Raw genomic sequence first — 16,012 nt, forward strand, 5'->3', positions numbered from 1 at the left:
CCACGTGACCACATCTAGCCACAAGGGGAGCTGGGAAATATAGTCCCTACTTGGGCAGTTCTGTTCCCAGCTGTAATTTCAGGGGTTCTGTTACTAAAAAGGGAAAGGACTGATGGATTTTGGTTACAGCTTGCCTCCTCTCTGTCTCTTTTCTTTACAGAAAGCATCACTGTGCAGACTATGATTGACATCTTACGGGACAAAGCCAGTGGAGTCTGTATAGACTCCGAGTCTTTCCTTACCACAGCCAGTGTAGTGTCTGTCCTGCCTCAGAACAGAAGCTCGCCATGCATTCACTACTTCACTGGGACCCCAGATCCTTCCAGGTTTGTCTGAGACACAGTCACACAGGTGGCAAGCGTGTGCTTCCCTTGAGAGCTCACCCAGTAATCACACACTGAGTTCCCGCACCTCCTGCTGTATAGCTGAGTCACGTTTTTTAGTCATCTCACCATGGCCAGTGCAGCACAAAGAGCTGTGATGAAGGGAAGTTCTTGGCTTTTGTCACATACCGTTCATCACCATCATGGAAGCAAATTGTTTTAAATTCAACAAACATTTATTAATATATATTATGGGCCAGGCATTGTGCTGTATTTGAGGAATGCAAAGATAAATAAGACCCAGTAAGACAGAAAGATACAGGAATGCCCAAGATTGATCAAAACCACCAGTTCCTATGAGTTAGGGGACAGAATGGTCCAGAGGCAATGCACATTGAAGCCACTTCAAGTGCATCTTCTCTAAGACATTGTGTTTTAGGGTATTGCTTTCTGCCCACACACTTCAGCAAAGGGCTTGCACTGCACAGTGTTTAAGAACACGGCATCTAGAATTGAATTCCACCTCTGTCACTTAGTAACTGGTAAGTCTCTTAACCTCTCCAAGCTTGTGTCTGTCCTGTACCATGGACACAATTTTAAGTATTATTTATTAAGACTATCTCTGATCTACCAGGTAGACAGCAGCCCTTCTCCTCGGTAACTTTCAGTCATGCACACCACAAATCATGTCATCAGTGGCTTAGACACCACCATCCAGTGATTTCTAAATTATCAGAATCACTTAGGGGAGTTTTTGAAAAATACAGATGCCTTGACCCAAACCTATTGTAGCAGAATCTTTAAGGTGGGCTTAGGAATCTATCTGGCGAGTCTGATCCTCAGCCTGGAGAGGTCTAGAAGACTGCCCATTTCAGTAGGTTCTTTGGTATTTTTCATGTGCTCCATTGGCTGAAAACCATCATCATTTGAGTGTCGGGTATCAAACCTTTGACTCTGCTACCAGGGAATCTGTAGCTGTTTGATTTCATTCCCTTTCCAGCTGAAAGTATTTACTCTCCCCGTATTGTTTCAGGAATACAAGACAATGGCAGTGTCCAGCTAGGGACTGTTCGATGACTCAGGGGAGAAGCCAAGTACCTTTCCTGACCCTTTGACCTCAGTACTGCCAACATCAATAGATCTTTCTAGCAAGACCTGTTAAATTCGGTATAAGCTATCCTTAGTTTTTCATTCATTCATTATTCATTCAACAAGCACTTATTAGGCACCTGCTGTGTACCAAATCTTATGCTTGTTGGGTACTAGAGACAAAGTGTGCGCAAGGTAAGAGGTGGCACGAAGGAGACAATGAAGGGGGAAACCACAGAGAAAGAACTCTTGAGCACTGGGGGTTGTAGGAAGAGAGGTGTGTTAGGTGCTAAAAGCAGGAATGACATTCTGGGTAGAGGGAACAGCATATGCAAAGGCAGAGAGGCATGAGACAGAATGGCACACATTGCAGCTGTGCATCCTCTTGTAGTTTATGTTTCCATCCCTCCTCCACCCGCCCCCTCACCCCCCCACCAGTACACAAGCCCAACATGGGACCTCTGCTGGCCTCTGACAGCGAGCCTTGCCCGCTGGGCAGTATTCCAGGCAACCTCTCAGGACACGCCTCTGTTTGACTCCAGCTGCTTTCTCTTGATTTTATCTTCCAGTCCTGAACGCTTGGTTCCATGGCCCCACTCCCACCCCCTTTTTGATCCATGAGATCTGGGGCTTGTCTTTCCTCTCCTTGGTGTCTGACTTCCCCTTGTGGACTGACCTCGCTTGCTGGTGGCTTTTGTGAGCACTTTGTGCTGGCCCGCCGGGGTACATGTAGGCATTTAGAGTCTGTCTGGAACATTCTGCTGAGGTATTTAGACATTGTTCTTCAGGGAACAGGAGCCTTTGAAGGAGCAGGTTGAACTGAAGAATGACCACAGCAACCCCGTTGGTTCCTGATGTCTCAGACAGCTGCTCTAACTGTGCTTAGAAGACAGGGCTTGTGATTGCCGGGATGTGAAGATAAAGCAATTCTGTTTCCTAGGGTAAAGTACACGGCCTAATATAATTCTAAAAATGAGCTGGAAAATAGCTTTCTAATATCTAAAATGGAAAATTTCAAGTGATTTTAAAAGAAAGTTATTCATGGTTAAGTTAATTGAAAAGACCTATTAAGGGCTTCCCGGAAGACATTCATTTTTATCTTCTCTGGTTAAATGAGCTACATTTCCTACTGTGACTATAGAACTGTCATAGATTCTTTTCCTCCTATTCAGCATTTCAATGTTTCTCTGTAATTGGGCATTCCCAACATTTTGTATTTTGTCATCAGGAAGCATAATTACCTACTCTTGGGTTTTTAGGTAATAAAATTAGGGAAATTTTAACCGGCTTCTGCTAATGCTAAAAACATTAGAGAGATGTTTGCAAGAAATAGTTTCAGAGCAGTGGACTTGCAAAAGATTATGATCAAAGAAGACTATATTATTTATCTTCCTAATTAATGTTAGAAACCAAAGGACATCATCTTACTATTGGTCTGCCTGCTTCAGAACTTCTTGACTCTTTGCTCATTGCATCAATTATAGATCCTTTTCTTGATATAGCTTGTCCTCACATTCCCTTTTTTTCTTCCTCCTTCCCTCCCTTCTCTCCTCCCTTCCTCCTAATATGTACCAGGTACTATGTAAGTTTGAGAGTTGGAAGCAGATGCAGAAGTCAGTTTGAGAGTGGGTAGGAGATGCAAAAGACCTTTAATTAATTGTATTGAGCAGGCAAATTCCATCATATTAATATTCTGTTGAGTCAGCTGGTGCCTTGGTCATCCATATAGTTACACTCGTTGGCTTTAGCGCACCGGTTCTGACCTTTGGAGGCCATTTCCTACGTGGAAGCAGTACTTGTTAAAGCTCATCGATACGAAGAATTGGAGAGGGAAAGAGCAGAGGGGTAGCTTCGCATTTGGAGGCAGTGTAAGATTCCGAGTCTCGTGGTGTGCCGGAGCCTATGGAAGCTGATGATGTCATCTCTTCCCAACCCTGTGTTCAGTGACATCACATCGGTAGCTTGAAATGGGCCCCAGTGGGCGTGTTTACACCTTGGAAATCGGCAGACATCATGAATTAGGGCTTGTTATTTTCACCACTGAGAGGCCCCCGCATCTGAGAAAACACACAAACACTCAAGATACAGGATGGATAAACCAAGAGGGGGAGAGTATTAAAAATTTTCCATTTTAAATATTAGAAGGCTATTTCCCCACCCATTTCTTTAATTGTATTAGGCTGTGTACTTTAGCCTGGTAAACAGAAAATAGGGAGGAAGTTCTAGGAAAAAGGGGGTGTTTGACCCACTTTAGTGGCAGGGAATGGGGACACGCAAGGGACATGGTGTGTGTGTGTGTGTTTTCTTCGTCTTCTCCCAGGTACTAGGCTCGAGAGGCTACATTGCATCAGCTGAGACTGTCTTGTCTGGTTCATTCAAATGTTAGTGACAAGTGGAACCTTTTCATTATTGGAGATGATGTCATGGGCTGTAGACACCGTAGTTTACTATGTAAATACAGTGTGGGGCACAGTCTGCACAGACAGACACAGAGCCGAGGGCCTTGCATAAAATAGCGCTGCCTCTGATTTCATTCCCAATTCTCCCAACACTGTCTTTTTCCTCTCTCCTACCCCACGGTTTTGACTTTCCAAAACCGCCCAGAGTATCTGGATCCAGCCCTCAGGGTGTCCCATGCTCCAAAAGTACTAGTTCTCTTTCCCTCTAAATGAAAACACCCTTCATGGGTAAGTTCTGCTCTCCACCAGATGTGGCTTTGACTATATGATTAAAGTGACTCACAGTCAAGCTGGGATGATCCCTGGATGAACCATTCAGAGGGACACCTGCAGCTGAGAGAAACTGGTTCTTCCAGGCCCTTTTCAGATTGGTTCAAAGTTTAGCAAATTGATCCAAGCAGGAGCCTTTGTGCTGCTATTTTCTGCGCCAGCGGATCTGCCGGGGACTCCAGGGCACAGGATAAGCCCAGCTTCATCGCTCAGGGAGTTTCTGCATCTTCAGTGTGAACAGAGCCATGTTTGAAGTCAGAAATGTGAGCTGGCCACTGATACTTAAATTCCAAAGCACAAAAATATTTTGCTTTTCTGCAGTAGCATAATGGGTATATATATATATATATATTTTAGAAACCCGCAGAAGCGATATATAAGGGTGCGTGGTAATGGGGGAAAATGACTTTAGATTTAGAAGATCTGAATTTACTTCTCCATCTGGCACGTATTAGGAATGTACCTGTGGACAGAGCACTTAGCTTCTGTGAGCCTCAGTCATCTCATCTGTGAAATGGTACAGAAGTTTTTGCCCTGCCTTGTTCACTGCTGCAGGGGTCCCCAACCAACCCCTGGTCTGCAGCCTGTTAGGAACCGGGCCGCGCAGCAGGAGGTGAGCGGCAGGCGAGCGAGCGAAGCTTCATCTGTATTTACAGCCGCTCCCCAGCCCTCACATTACTGCCTGAGCCATCACCCCACACCCCCGCCGTCCGTGGAAAAACTGTCTTCCACGAAGCCAGTCCCTGGTGCCAAAAAGGTTGGGGACCGCTGCCCTGCTGTATCCCTAGTACTTAGAATAGTATCTGGATCTCAGCATTACACACATATTGAATGAATGAATGAATGAAATTCCGTGAGAATTGAATGAAAGCACTTTGAAAATTATGATATATTGTAAAATGTTAGAGACTTTCATGATGATTTTGTCTTCCTTCCAAAGGAAGAAACAAATGAGAGGAAAACAGATTTTTTACACTGGCTTGGTGCATCCGTCTCAAGGGTTTAGAAAGAAACGAGGGACGGAGACGGCAAGGATGCCTCCAGTCAAGTGCCTTTCTTAGCTGTGGCTCAGAGTGTCACCCAGGACTAAACTCCTGCAGACTCCGAGACAGGCCTTGCGAGCCCGTGCTGGCTTCGTGCCGTCGGACTACGTGCCGTGGGCCCTCGCTTTGTCTCAGTGAGAGCTGAGGGGTTCAGTGGTGGGGTTCCCTTTCATGTTGCTCATGGCTTTCTTTGTTTAATTGTCCTGCTCGAGGGTCCCCTTAGCGTAGCTCAGCCACCTTTAAACTTCCTCATTGACCAGCTACTGGGCCGACCTTTGCTGGTGGAAGCACTTCCCCTTTTGGGCCTATCATCCTGTATTTGTGTCACACCACACCGTGGAGGGGCTGGGTGACCAGGGCGAGCTCTGGGTTAGGGAGCTTTTCTGAAGGTCGGTCTGTGAGGCAGCTCTGAGGGTGGGGCAGAATCAGCTTCCGGAGCTCCCTCAGCTGTGTCCCGCCTGCATCCGAGCCACCCACGGGCTCCTCTGGGGGTTCTCCACATGGCTGATGAAGTGGGCACCGCCCTGGCTGGGTGGGCCTGGAGGGGTGGTCGCGACCCAGAGGGCAGTTCAGCTTTGCCGCTGGCTGGGCGTGCGGCCTTGGCAAGTCGTTTCCTCTTTCTGGGCCATTACTTAGCATACATTTACTCAAGTGGCATTTAAGAAGCTACCATCTGAGGTTCAGTGTGGGAAGATGTCCGAGTATCTTCTCACCTATTTGGACTTTTAATGAGATTTTCTGTAAGGATTGGCAGGAAATAAGAACATTTGGAAACTGCTGAGTTATCCACGATGCCCTTTTCTGGATATGTAGACAGAAATGATCAGGACTGAGTTATAGATAATTCCCACACCCTGGTATATTAGTAGTATTGCAATTTCTTATTGGCAGTAATTTTATTTATTCAATCTCAAAAAAACCTTTAACCACCAGACACATCTATGGTTCATGTTTTTAGCAGCTGAGGGTGCTGACTTCCTTATAGACTTTGGAAAAAAACACTTGGAGAGGTTTGGCTGCCTTAGAATATTATGGGAACCTCGTCATATTACTTACTTATTTATTTTTAAAGTTAAAATGGATAGATGGGAGGGTTAAACATATGGTCCCTCCTGTCTTAGAAATGCTACCAGACACTCTCACTGATGTTAAAATGAGTGTGGACTGGTTTGAAGTTCCATCACATAGAGGGTTCTGACTTTTACTCTGCTATTATCCTGTATATTGGGTGCAGAAGACCATGATTGTTCTTAGCATGAACTTCTTGAAGACACAAGTTCACAGGCCACATGACATAGAAAGACAATAACACAATAGCTTTAAAAGTTGAAAGGGACCGTAGAGATCGTTTCAGTCCAGTGAGAGGCAGAGAGGGAAAATGATGGGCCCCATAGTTAGTCAAAGGTGACAAGGGGACACACACCCCCATTCTGAGTCCCAGCCCAGTTCCCTGCCCCACTGTCACGAGGCAGGCAGACTTGGATGGTCGCTCAACAAGACCAGCGCCATCCTTCTCCCTCACAGGGCCGGTGTCGGGATGGTCCTGAGCTGCATGGTAAGAAAAGCACCGAGGTTCCAGAAACTGAGTGACAGATTTCCCAATGAAAACACCACTCCCACATGGCCTTTTGAAGGGTAGAGAAGAGAGGTGCAGTGCGGGGGGTTGTATGGGGTAGCATCACGCGAGTGAACATCGTCTGTGGCCTGGGGCTGCTGTAATATGGGAGAACCCCTGTCCCAGGGAACCTCCTCAGCAGCCCGGGCTCAGCAGCTCTGCTGGACACTGCAGTTTCCCTGGCTCGCCATGGCTAAGCCCGCACCCACCCCGCCTCCAAGGCCAAGAGCAGGGGATCCCCCGGCTCTGACCGTCTCTGCCTAGCACTGGGCCTGGGGAGGAGGTGTGAACTGTGCAGGTTCTGGGGTGCTTGGCAGGAGCCCGGGGCCCAGTGTCGCTCAGGGGCTGTCAGCTCAGGCCAAGGAAGCTGCAGGTCACTTCTGCCGGAACACGGTGTGTGTTGTGTGCACTGCCTTTTCAGGAAACCCCGAGTGCTGTCAGGCCCTGAAGGAGAGGACACTTGCCCGCTGTGAAGCTGCTGTGTCGTCAGAGACCAGAGGGGCACAGAGGCAGTTAGTCCTGGATGTCTCTATGCCGGACTCCGCCCTCTTCCACCTCTTTCCCTCCCTCCCTCCCTCCCACTCTCCTCTCTCCCTCCCCATCTATTACCATCTGCCAGTGAACCCTCAAACTGCCCTTTTGCAGAGTCAACCAAATGACCAATTGGAGAATTCAACTTCATGTAATCAAAATTCTTTAGACGCTTTAAAATTGTACGTTAATTCCTTTCACTTTCAACGGTCACCCATTCAGCGTTCAGGAGAAGGGAAGAGGAGTGAGGTATTTTCAGAGGCCGTAGGAAGTGGCAATGTGTGTTCCCCCTGTATGAGGTAGCTCCCCTGCATCTTGGGGAGGGAAGTTCCTTGGGAGGACTCGGCCTTGTGGAATTAGGTCCCACCCACACGCCCATGCCTTGTGCTTCACGGTGGATGGGCCCAGCCTCCTGCATTTGCATCACCTGCAGAACACAACACTTATCCTTAACCTGTACCACCCACTTTGCCAGCTTTGGGAGCAACTGCTTTCAATATTCAAATTAAATTAGGATGAGCCCGATCTTTCATGCTGTGATCAGGGTCTTCTTCACCTGAGCCCTTTTCCCTTGACAACCTCAGGGAACAAACTCAAGAGGTCACTGCTAGTTACTGTGGTCTCTGGTCATGCTCCTCAGACTTGGATGTCATCAGTCCCGTGGGGACCTTAACAAGCAGGTTCTATTCAGCAGGACGGGGGTGGGGGGTGGGGGGTGGGGTGGGGGATGGGGCCTGAGGGTGATGCTGACTCTCAAGTCCAAGGACACAGTTTGGGTACAAAGGTCATGGGTTTCCAGTTCTTTGCAGATTGTGGCATAGTGAAAATGTTTGTGTGACACAGCGGCAAGGCTGCTCTGGCCGCCTCAAGTCCAGGCACCTCGGGGCTGAGGGAATCAACCTCCCGGCTCACTTCTCACCCACTGGAGGCACCAGTTAAGAGGAGAGGAAACAACCCAAACCTGAGCCATACACACGGGGTGCGGGTGTGTGTCTCATTCTCTCCAGTTGTTATTGCAGGTGCCCGCGTGGTGTGATTGAAAACAGGCCACCCTCGGGGCCCAGAGGTGCCTGTGCTCTGCCAGGAGGACTGCTTTGATCCAGCCGTGTTCTTTCTGGGTGCAGAGCAGGGAGAGTGAGGCTCTCTCCCTCTAGTGTTACTGTCAGCTGTGGTCGCCACAGACCCCGTTGGCCTGGGATCCCAAGATGCAGTTTCTTAGACACATGGCTCTTTTGGGGTGTGTGCGCATCTGGGGGGATGTGTTGAAATGTCCCCAGGTATGCACAGGTGCGCGCGCACACACACACACACGCGCACACACACACACACACACACACAGCCATGTCCCCTAAGACATCCCTTGTGCCAAAAGAGCTGAATCAAAGAGTTCTTGGGTTAGCCGCCTACCATCCTCTCAGCCTCACTCTCACACAACCAGACTTCTGTCCTCTGTGGTGTGCCCTCTCTGGGGCCCCGGGATTCTTTCTTTGTCATCTGTCTTAATCTGTCCCACCTTGAGTCTGTCAGAGATATTTCAAACATTTTCAAATAAGGTAGAACCTAAAAAAAAAGGTTGAGGTCTCAGACCCTGCCTTTCCAGGAGGCCCCTTTCCACAGAGCATAGTGGAGATAGACCAGCTCTGATCGGTGGCCCATTGCACCCTTTCCTCAAAACACTGTGTCTATCTGCCTCCTTTCATGTGACTGAAAGGGGCTCCTAAATGGCCTTCCCCGAACAAAGCCAGTCTGTTTTGATGTCTCCTCTCTGCAAATAGAAGAATTTGCAGCTTATAAACAGCAGTTAGTTCTACTAAAATCGTTACTAAGATATGCAGTTGGGTCTCTCCCGGCAGGCAGCCTGCCCCCGTGAGCTGGCCCAGGAGATGTTTGCTGAAGGAAAGGGCAGCCTCTGGTGTCCTCAAGCCCCAGGCTCGGTTTGGCTGAAGTACCTCTCCTTTCTCTCCAGGTCCATATTCAAGCCTTTCATCTTTGTCGACGATGTAAAACTCGTCCCCAAAGCACAGTCTCCCTGTTTCGGAGGCGATGACCCTGCCAGAAAGGAGCCTCGGTTCCAGGAGAAGCCAGACCGCCGCCACGAGCTATACAAGGCCCATGAGTGGGCCCGGGCAGTCCTGGAGAGTGACGAGGTGAGCCTGGCTGTGAGCCCCGGGCGCGGGCGGGGTCCCTAGCAAGGAGGCAGGACAGTGTTGAACAAGCTCGTCATCTTCCTCCTCTCCAGCAAGTCTGCTTCCAGAAACCCAGGCTCCCGGGCCCCCTCCTAGAATGCTGGTGGTAATTGTTCCTCCCAGCCTCTTGAAACCCAGTGAAACCAAGCCTCTGCTTTTGATGTTATTCTAGAACTCAGTGGGCTAAGCATCTCCCTCTTTTACTTACTGTTCACCTGCAAATAACAGAAACGTGCAGTACTAGTCAGGAGAACTGCTTTTCTGTTGTCGAAAATTCTTTGTATACTTGTAGGGGTAAAAATGTGTACGTAACGGCAGCACGTCAAAGATGCCATCATGTTGTTGTTTAACAAAGTTCTGGAGACGGTTGGTGGTGATGGTTGCACAGCAATGTGAATGTCTTTATGCCCCTGAACTGTACACTTAAAAATGGTTAAAATGGTAAATTTTGTTACGTATATTTTTTCATACAAAAAAGTTTTTTTTTTAAAGTTTCTAGCTTTAAAATAGCTGTTCTTCAAAGTGCAGCCCTCCCTCCTCCACCCAAAGTTCTGATTAATAAAGTTACAAGACATCAATTCAAACAAGACAAACACTCAATATATGCCCACAGCAACCCTTAGTGGTGGGCTTTCATATAAAATCCAAGCCTCTATTTTGCTGAAGGGAGAAGCAAGGAACATGGTTGTTAGATGCTCATCTGCTCCCCAAGCATTTATTTAACAACTTGTAAGGGTCCAGTTTGTCCTGAAGAAAGTGACATCTTATAGGTAAATTGGTGCGTGCATTTTGCGTGGACTGGGTGAGCTTATTTTCTTACATCCAGCACTGTGGACTCTCTAAAAAGGGTAGCAAGAAAGAACAGCAGTAAATCCAAGTGAATTCAGAAAGTATCTCTGAGAAGGGTAGTCTCACTATTTATAGAACTTGCTCTTGTGTGCCCCAGAAATGACCATTCTGACGTGTAAAAGTCGCAGTTATTTGACATCTGCCCTCCCTGCCGGACATTCCCCTGGAACCATGAATGCTACAGCTGCATTACACAGAGTTCCGTCCAGGGCTTCCCTCCCTGCCTGCCGACAGTGCGTGTTTTCTAGGTGGATCACAGTAAGCCCGAGCAGGGGGGAAATGTCACTCCCTGGTGCACAGTTTTGTGGGTATTTGGCAAATGAAGGCAGGAGCAGAAAGGGCCGTGTGTTCTGAAGTATCCTACACAAAATTTCAAAGATGAGACCGATGAGGTTGGGTGGACTTTGAAATTTGACAATGACCATTGGTTTGAGTTAAGGCAGCACTAGGAAGTGGTCGATGGGTGGTGACAGCGGCTTCTCTGTTCTGGGACTAATTGGGCAAGTAAAAGCTTCTCATTGTCATTCACTGTATGTAAATGAGTCACTGCCACCTGGAAGAAGAGATGTCACCCCCTCAGAAAAAAAGCAAATCGGGGATAGACATGCCATGTGGTTATTCATTGATCCATTTATTCTTTCAAGAGACATTATTGGGAGTGCCTCCTCTGTCCCAGGCAGGAGGATAGAGATAAGCCCGGGTCTCCCTCCCTGGGAGATCGTGGTCTAATGGGGGACACAGGTAAGTAGACAGACCATCGCAAGACAGAAAGAGAACAACCATGGCAGAAGGAAAGGCATTGGATGGGGGGTAGCCTAGAGGAAAGGCGTTCACGGAAGCCTGAAGGTGGGCGCAAGCTGACCGAGTGTTGAGGGGAGCAGGGTTACCTGTGCTGTGGCGAGAAAGTATCATGGGCTGGAGGAATGCAGCTAATTCGGTCTGGCTGAAGAGCAAGGAGATGCGGGAGGCGTGGCAAAGGCGAGGCAGGCTGGAGCCTCATATGTTACAAAGGGCCTTTTCCAGCGTCACTCAGCAGTCTGGATTTTTATTCTGAAGGCAAGAACTCCAAGCAGAGCAGTGACATCACCACACCTGCATTTTAGAACCATCCCCGTGGCAGTCCCGCGGGGAGCAGATTGAATGGGGTGGGGGGCAGGCCCTCCCGGGGGGCTTTCAGCGTCCATTGTAATGACCCCCCGCTGTTTTCGTCCTTCTCAGGAGCAAGGTCAAAAGCTGAGGAAGACGATGCTGGAACTAGAGAAGCAAGGCCTGGAAGCCATGGAGGAAATCCTGACCAGCAATGACCCCCTGGACCCCACCGAAGTGGGAGATCTCTTCTATGACTGTGTTGACACGGAGATTAAGTTCTTTAAGTGAAGTAAGCATTCCCTTTCCCCTTCTTATTTAAAATTTCCCACCTTACTAAATTACCAGCAAAACAAACCGCTCTCCTGTCCGAGAAAAACGAGAAAGTTCAGATGTGTTAACGTCACACTGTTCCCTAGCGTTCTGCCTCGGATCTCACAACACCCCCTTCTTCTGCAACATAGATCCCCTCCTTCTGCAGTGTAAACATGTATCCCATTTGCCTGTTGTGCGATTGTATGACTGATTGTGGATTTTAAGCTGCTCTTATTGTGTTTCAGTGACAATGGACACATTAGACTTTTCATGGGAGGACTAGAGTCCATCAAGCCTTGAAAGACAGGCTCCACTGCGCCGAGTTTGAGGGGAAGGCAAAATCTTTTGAAGTCTTACTCTTTCTCTCGGTAGTGGTTTCTTTCTGGTTAACAAAAGGCATTTCTTTGGCCCAGGGCTCTTGTGTGTGTGCTCAAGGGAGGCATCCCGGCCTGGCCTCCCTTCTGCTGAGCGCAGGCCTGTAATGCAGAATGTCTCCAGCTGTGTCTTCTGAGAGACAAAACAAGTGGGAAGGAATAAAGGGGGCTCCTCTCCAGGCCCACCTCCATCCCGATTCCTGTGATCTGAAAGAACCTGTGCACCGCGCTCGTGTGCGGTGGACCCGCAGACAGCTTCCACGTGCCGTGCGGGCTGGAAGCTGCCCACTGTAGAGATTCAGAGGCGGCTGTGTGTGACGACCCTGGATCGCGGCGCGGCTCTCCCATGAGGCACGGGGCTCTCCCTGCATGGCTGCTCACGCGCCACGCGGACGTGCGTATGTCTAGAGATGATTCTGGGCCTGGTTACCGCCGTCTAGTTTAGGATTAATTAAATGGCCCTGTGGCAGAAGTTCCACCCCACGAAGCTGCAAATTTCTCAGCTAATGAGGGAAAGAAAGGAGAAACTCTGGGCTGTTTAGATTACAGTTGAAGTAGCTGGAATCTGAGCAGCCACTCCATTATCTCAGCAGAGACTTTAATTAAACTGATTTGTTTCCCATGTGTGGGCACATGAAGGATTTGACTTACCAGCAGAGCCCAGGAAAGCATGTGAGGGAGACCAGATGGGCCCAGCACAGGGAAGACAGAGGGCAGGAAGGGGACAGATGGATGGAGAAGCATTCGGCTCCACGGTGACAGTCCCACCCCCGCCCTTCCTACCCAGCCTGTTATATCCCCCAAAGCTGTGGAGGAAGCACTTGGCTTTCCCCAGTCTTTCCCTTTATTCCTCTCGCCCTGCATGGCCCATTAGCTGCCTTCAGACCGGTAGCTGAAGTGGGCAGGTGCTGGTGGGGGCGGGGGGGGGGGGCTTACTTCCAGCCACTGATACTCTCCACCACTCTTAACACGGAAGGGGGCAGAGATGCTGAGGAGAAGTGTGTGTGTTAATACCGCAGTGGGAGGGAGGACAGCGGCTTCATTATGCAGCCTCACCTGTACCATGTGGGCCTAATCACCTTCATCACCGACAGGCCTTTCCAAATGGAAATACTGTGAGTGTCAGTAGTCTTGGAAGTGACTTCAAGTTAGTGACTCCTTGTCAGCTGCAGTGTATCATATGCCGTGAGAGCTGGAAGGGGCTTGGGCCCCATACACAGACGTGGACCCTGAGGGTCACAGGTTTTACTGGAACAAATCCTTTTTTCTACCAACTCCCCTGTAAGGGTGTAAGCATAAGAGCACCGTGAGCTTTCTGCCCAGCAGTTTTGCAAATTCTGTATGTAAAGTCACTAACTACAAGTGGTGAGAGATGGGAGGAATATTTGTGCTGACAAAGTTAACAGCAGCGGTTCACGGTGACCTGTGGTTGCTGAGTTTTGTCGGGGTTTGGCCTGGGCTCTCACTGTGGGTGAACTTAGGGTGTCCTTTTAGGTGGCGCAGCCACTGTGAGAGCGTCTGTCTACAGCTGCTGAGTGGGGAAGGGTGAGGCTTGGGGGTGACATATGTACCTCATCCCCTCCCAAGCCCACCTGCTGAGTGGTTATTTAAAACAAGATAGTACAGAAAGCCACTCTAAAACTTCACCATGTGGAATCCTCTCGCCCTATTATGGAAACATTTCATCAGACCTGGCATGTCTGAGATACCCAGGGTGATTAGAGGTTTGACCAAAAGAAGTCTAGTGAGAATAAATTACACCAGAGGCCTGCTTTCATTATTATGGGCCAAGCAAAGGTCACGGATAACCCAGCCAGACTTATGCTATTGCCCAGCCATTGTGTAGTGGGAAACATAATGGCCACTTCTGTTAGGGACATTGACCTTATTCCAGCAACCCAAAGAAGGGCCAACTCTGAGAGATGTCTTGGCTGACGCTATACATCACAATTGTGATGCCACTGTCTTACCACTAGAGGGTGTGGCAGTCCTTTCGTGGCAGAAGTTAAAAGGGGCTGGGATGCTTCCATCAGGCTGTACAGAGATGTTCTATGTACAGTTAAAACGTGAGTAATAGCGGTGGACAGATTCTTTGTGCATTGGGATGCGAGGGGAAAGACAGGAAGAGAGCAAAGAGCCTGCTGATGTGGCTATACTCACTTCTAGTGACATATTAACAGCTTCAAACATGTAGTTGGATTTTGAGTACGCCATTGCTGGGGGGATGTCTGTTTTTAAATGCTCCTAACAGACTCTGCTTTTGAAAAGTGCTTATCATTACATGGACAATTTCTTGACCAGGGATTGCTTTTCTAAAGGCAGTATGGGGAAAGTGAATATTCAAGATGAACTATGAAAATAATGTTTAAAGGTTGGCGTGTAAATAGCTTCCTAAAATACCATTTGTGTATCCATTAAGACCTGGGGGAGGGGGAGGGGGCTGTGTATGCCTCGTGCAGAAAGAAGACGTGGCCGTGAAGGACAGAATCTCTCCCCTATCCCCGCGCCCCATAATCAAACATAAGCTAGTTAGTCTTGGCTAGTAGCTGGGATTTATCACTCATACTCTGAGGAGGGGCAGAAGCTCCACTAAAAGTAAATTAGCAAAGCAGAAGTAGTACTCTTTCATCCTTGGAGGTGGTTTGGAATTTTAGGTAGAATAAGGATATACTTGAAATTATGGTAATTCTTTAGTGCCCAATCACATAAGACAGTGTTATTGCTAGAAAGAGTCTTTCTTATAAGCTGTCTAATAGAGAAGGTGTATGCCTATTAGATATTAGCAGTGAAGTTCCTTCACTATCGGGTGGATTATTAGGTATAAAAAATAATTATCAACCAGGCAAAGTACTTTGCTTCCTGATGTCATCCCACATGGGTCCAGGTGTTGCACAGCTCTGCACAGCCCAGCAGGAAAGCCAGGTGGGACCAGTGTGTCTGTTATGAATGCACGAACTGCATTCTGTCAAGTCATTTCTGGGGAAGGTCTTCAGCTGAGCTCTCAGCTTTTGGGAGGAAGGAGGGAGGGGAGCCCACTGAGCTGGCCTTTCTCGTGTGGAGGGGGAGGGGCGGCAGGTCACGTGCACCAGCTGGCCCAGCAGTGCCTGTGCTTCCCTGTAGCCCTGGCATTTCATTCCATAGGGTCCTAGGTCCCAACTTCCCCTCCTATGGTTTGTGTCAAATGTGCTTTACCTGATTGAATCCAAACATCCCGAGATGTCACGTGCCGATTTCTCGTGGGGATGAATACGTACATGTTTGCAGTCATGTTGTGAGAAGTCAGATGTGTGAGCTGGAAAATGCTAGGGGCAGGGAATAATAAAAAGGAAAACCTTTCTGCTTCCTGCAGTGGGAACTGACCGTGTAGTCTTAATAGCCTTTTGTACACATATCTACAAACCAGATAACTTCCCCAACCAGTGCTTGCCCTTGGAATTGTCTCTAAATACATCAAGCATACAATAAAAAAAATACTGAAATTAATGTCTCTTGGCCTCTTCTATCTTGTGTTTCATTAATAGATGTGGGCATTGGCCACAACATAGAAAATGTATGAAGGGGGATATATTTTATGACTGGAATCTTCGGAAGACCAAACCGTTCAGCGTTTTCTCCATTTATCCATTCTGTGGATAAATTCACTCTTTAAAAATAAACACAAAACCATGATATACCACCTCACACCCATCCGGATGGTTACTATAAAAAAAAAAAAACAGCAAATAAATAAATGTTGGTGAGGATACGGAGAATTTGTAACCCTTGTGCACTGTTGATGGGCATATAAAATGGTGCAGCTGATATGGAAAACAGTATGGAGGTTCCTCAAAGAATTAAAAATAGAAATTAGCATATAAGCCAGCAATTTTACT

General features: G+C 48.1%; 1 protein-coding gene across 3 annotated transcripts in view; it reads left to right on the top strand.

The window, feature by feature from the left end:
* SCRN1 (secernin 1) overlaps window positions 1-16,012 on the top strand; it is a 62,017-nt gene that overhangs the window by 41,493 nt on the left and 4,512 nt on the right. For 2 of the 3 annotated variants that reach the window (XM_033420601.2, XM_049714867.1), the window contains 3 exons: window positions 161-326; window positions 9,297-9,477; window positions 11,584-15,623. In XM_033420601.2, coding sequence (XP_033276492.1) covers window positions 161-326; window positions 9,297-9,477; window positions 11,584-11,742 — 506 coding nt within the window. In that variant the 3' untranslated portion in view covers window positions 11,743-15,623. Of the gene's footprint in view, window positions 1-160; window positions 327-9,296; window positions 9,478-11,583; window positions 15,624-16,012 lie in introns of those variants that run through there. The other variant, XM_004265680.3, reaches the window with a different exon arrangement.

The sequence above is a fragment of the Orcinus orca genome, chromosome 9 (assembly GCF_937001465.1).
Source record: "Orcinus orca chromosome 9, mOrcOrc1.1, whole genome shotgun sequence".
Lineage (NCBI taxonomy): Eukaryota > Metazoa > Chordata > Mammalia > Artiodactyla > Delphinidae > Orcinus > Orcinus orca.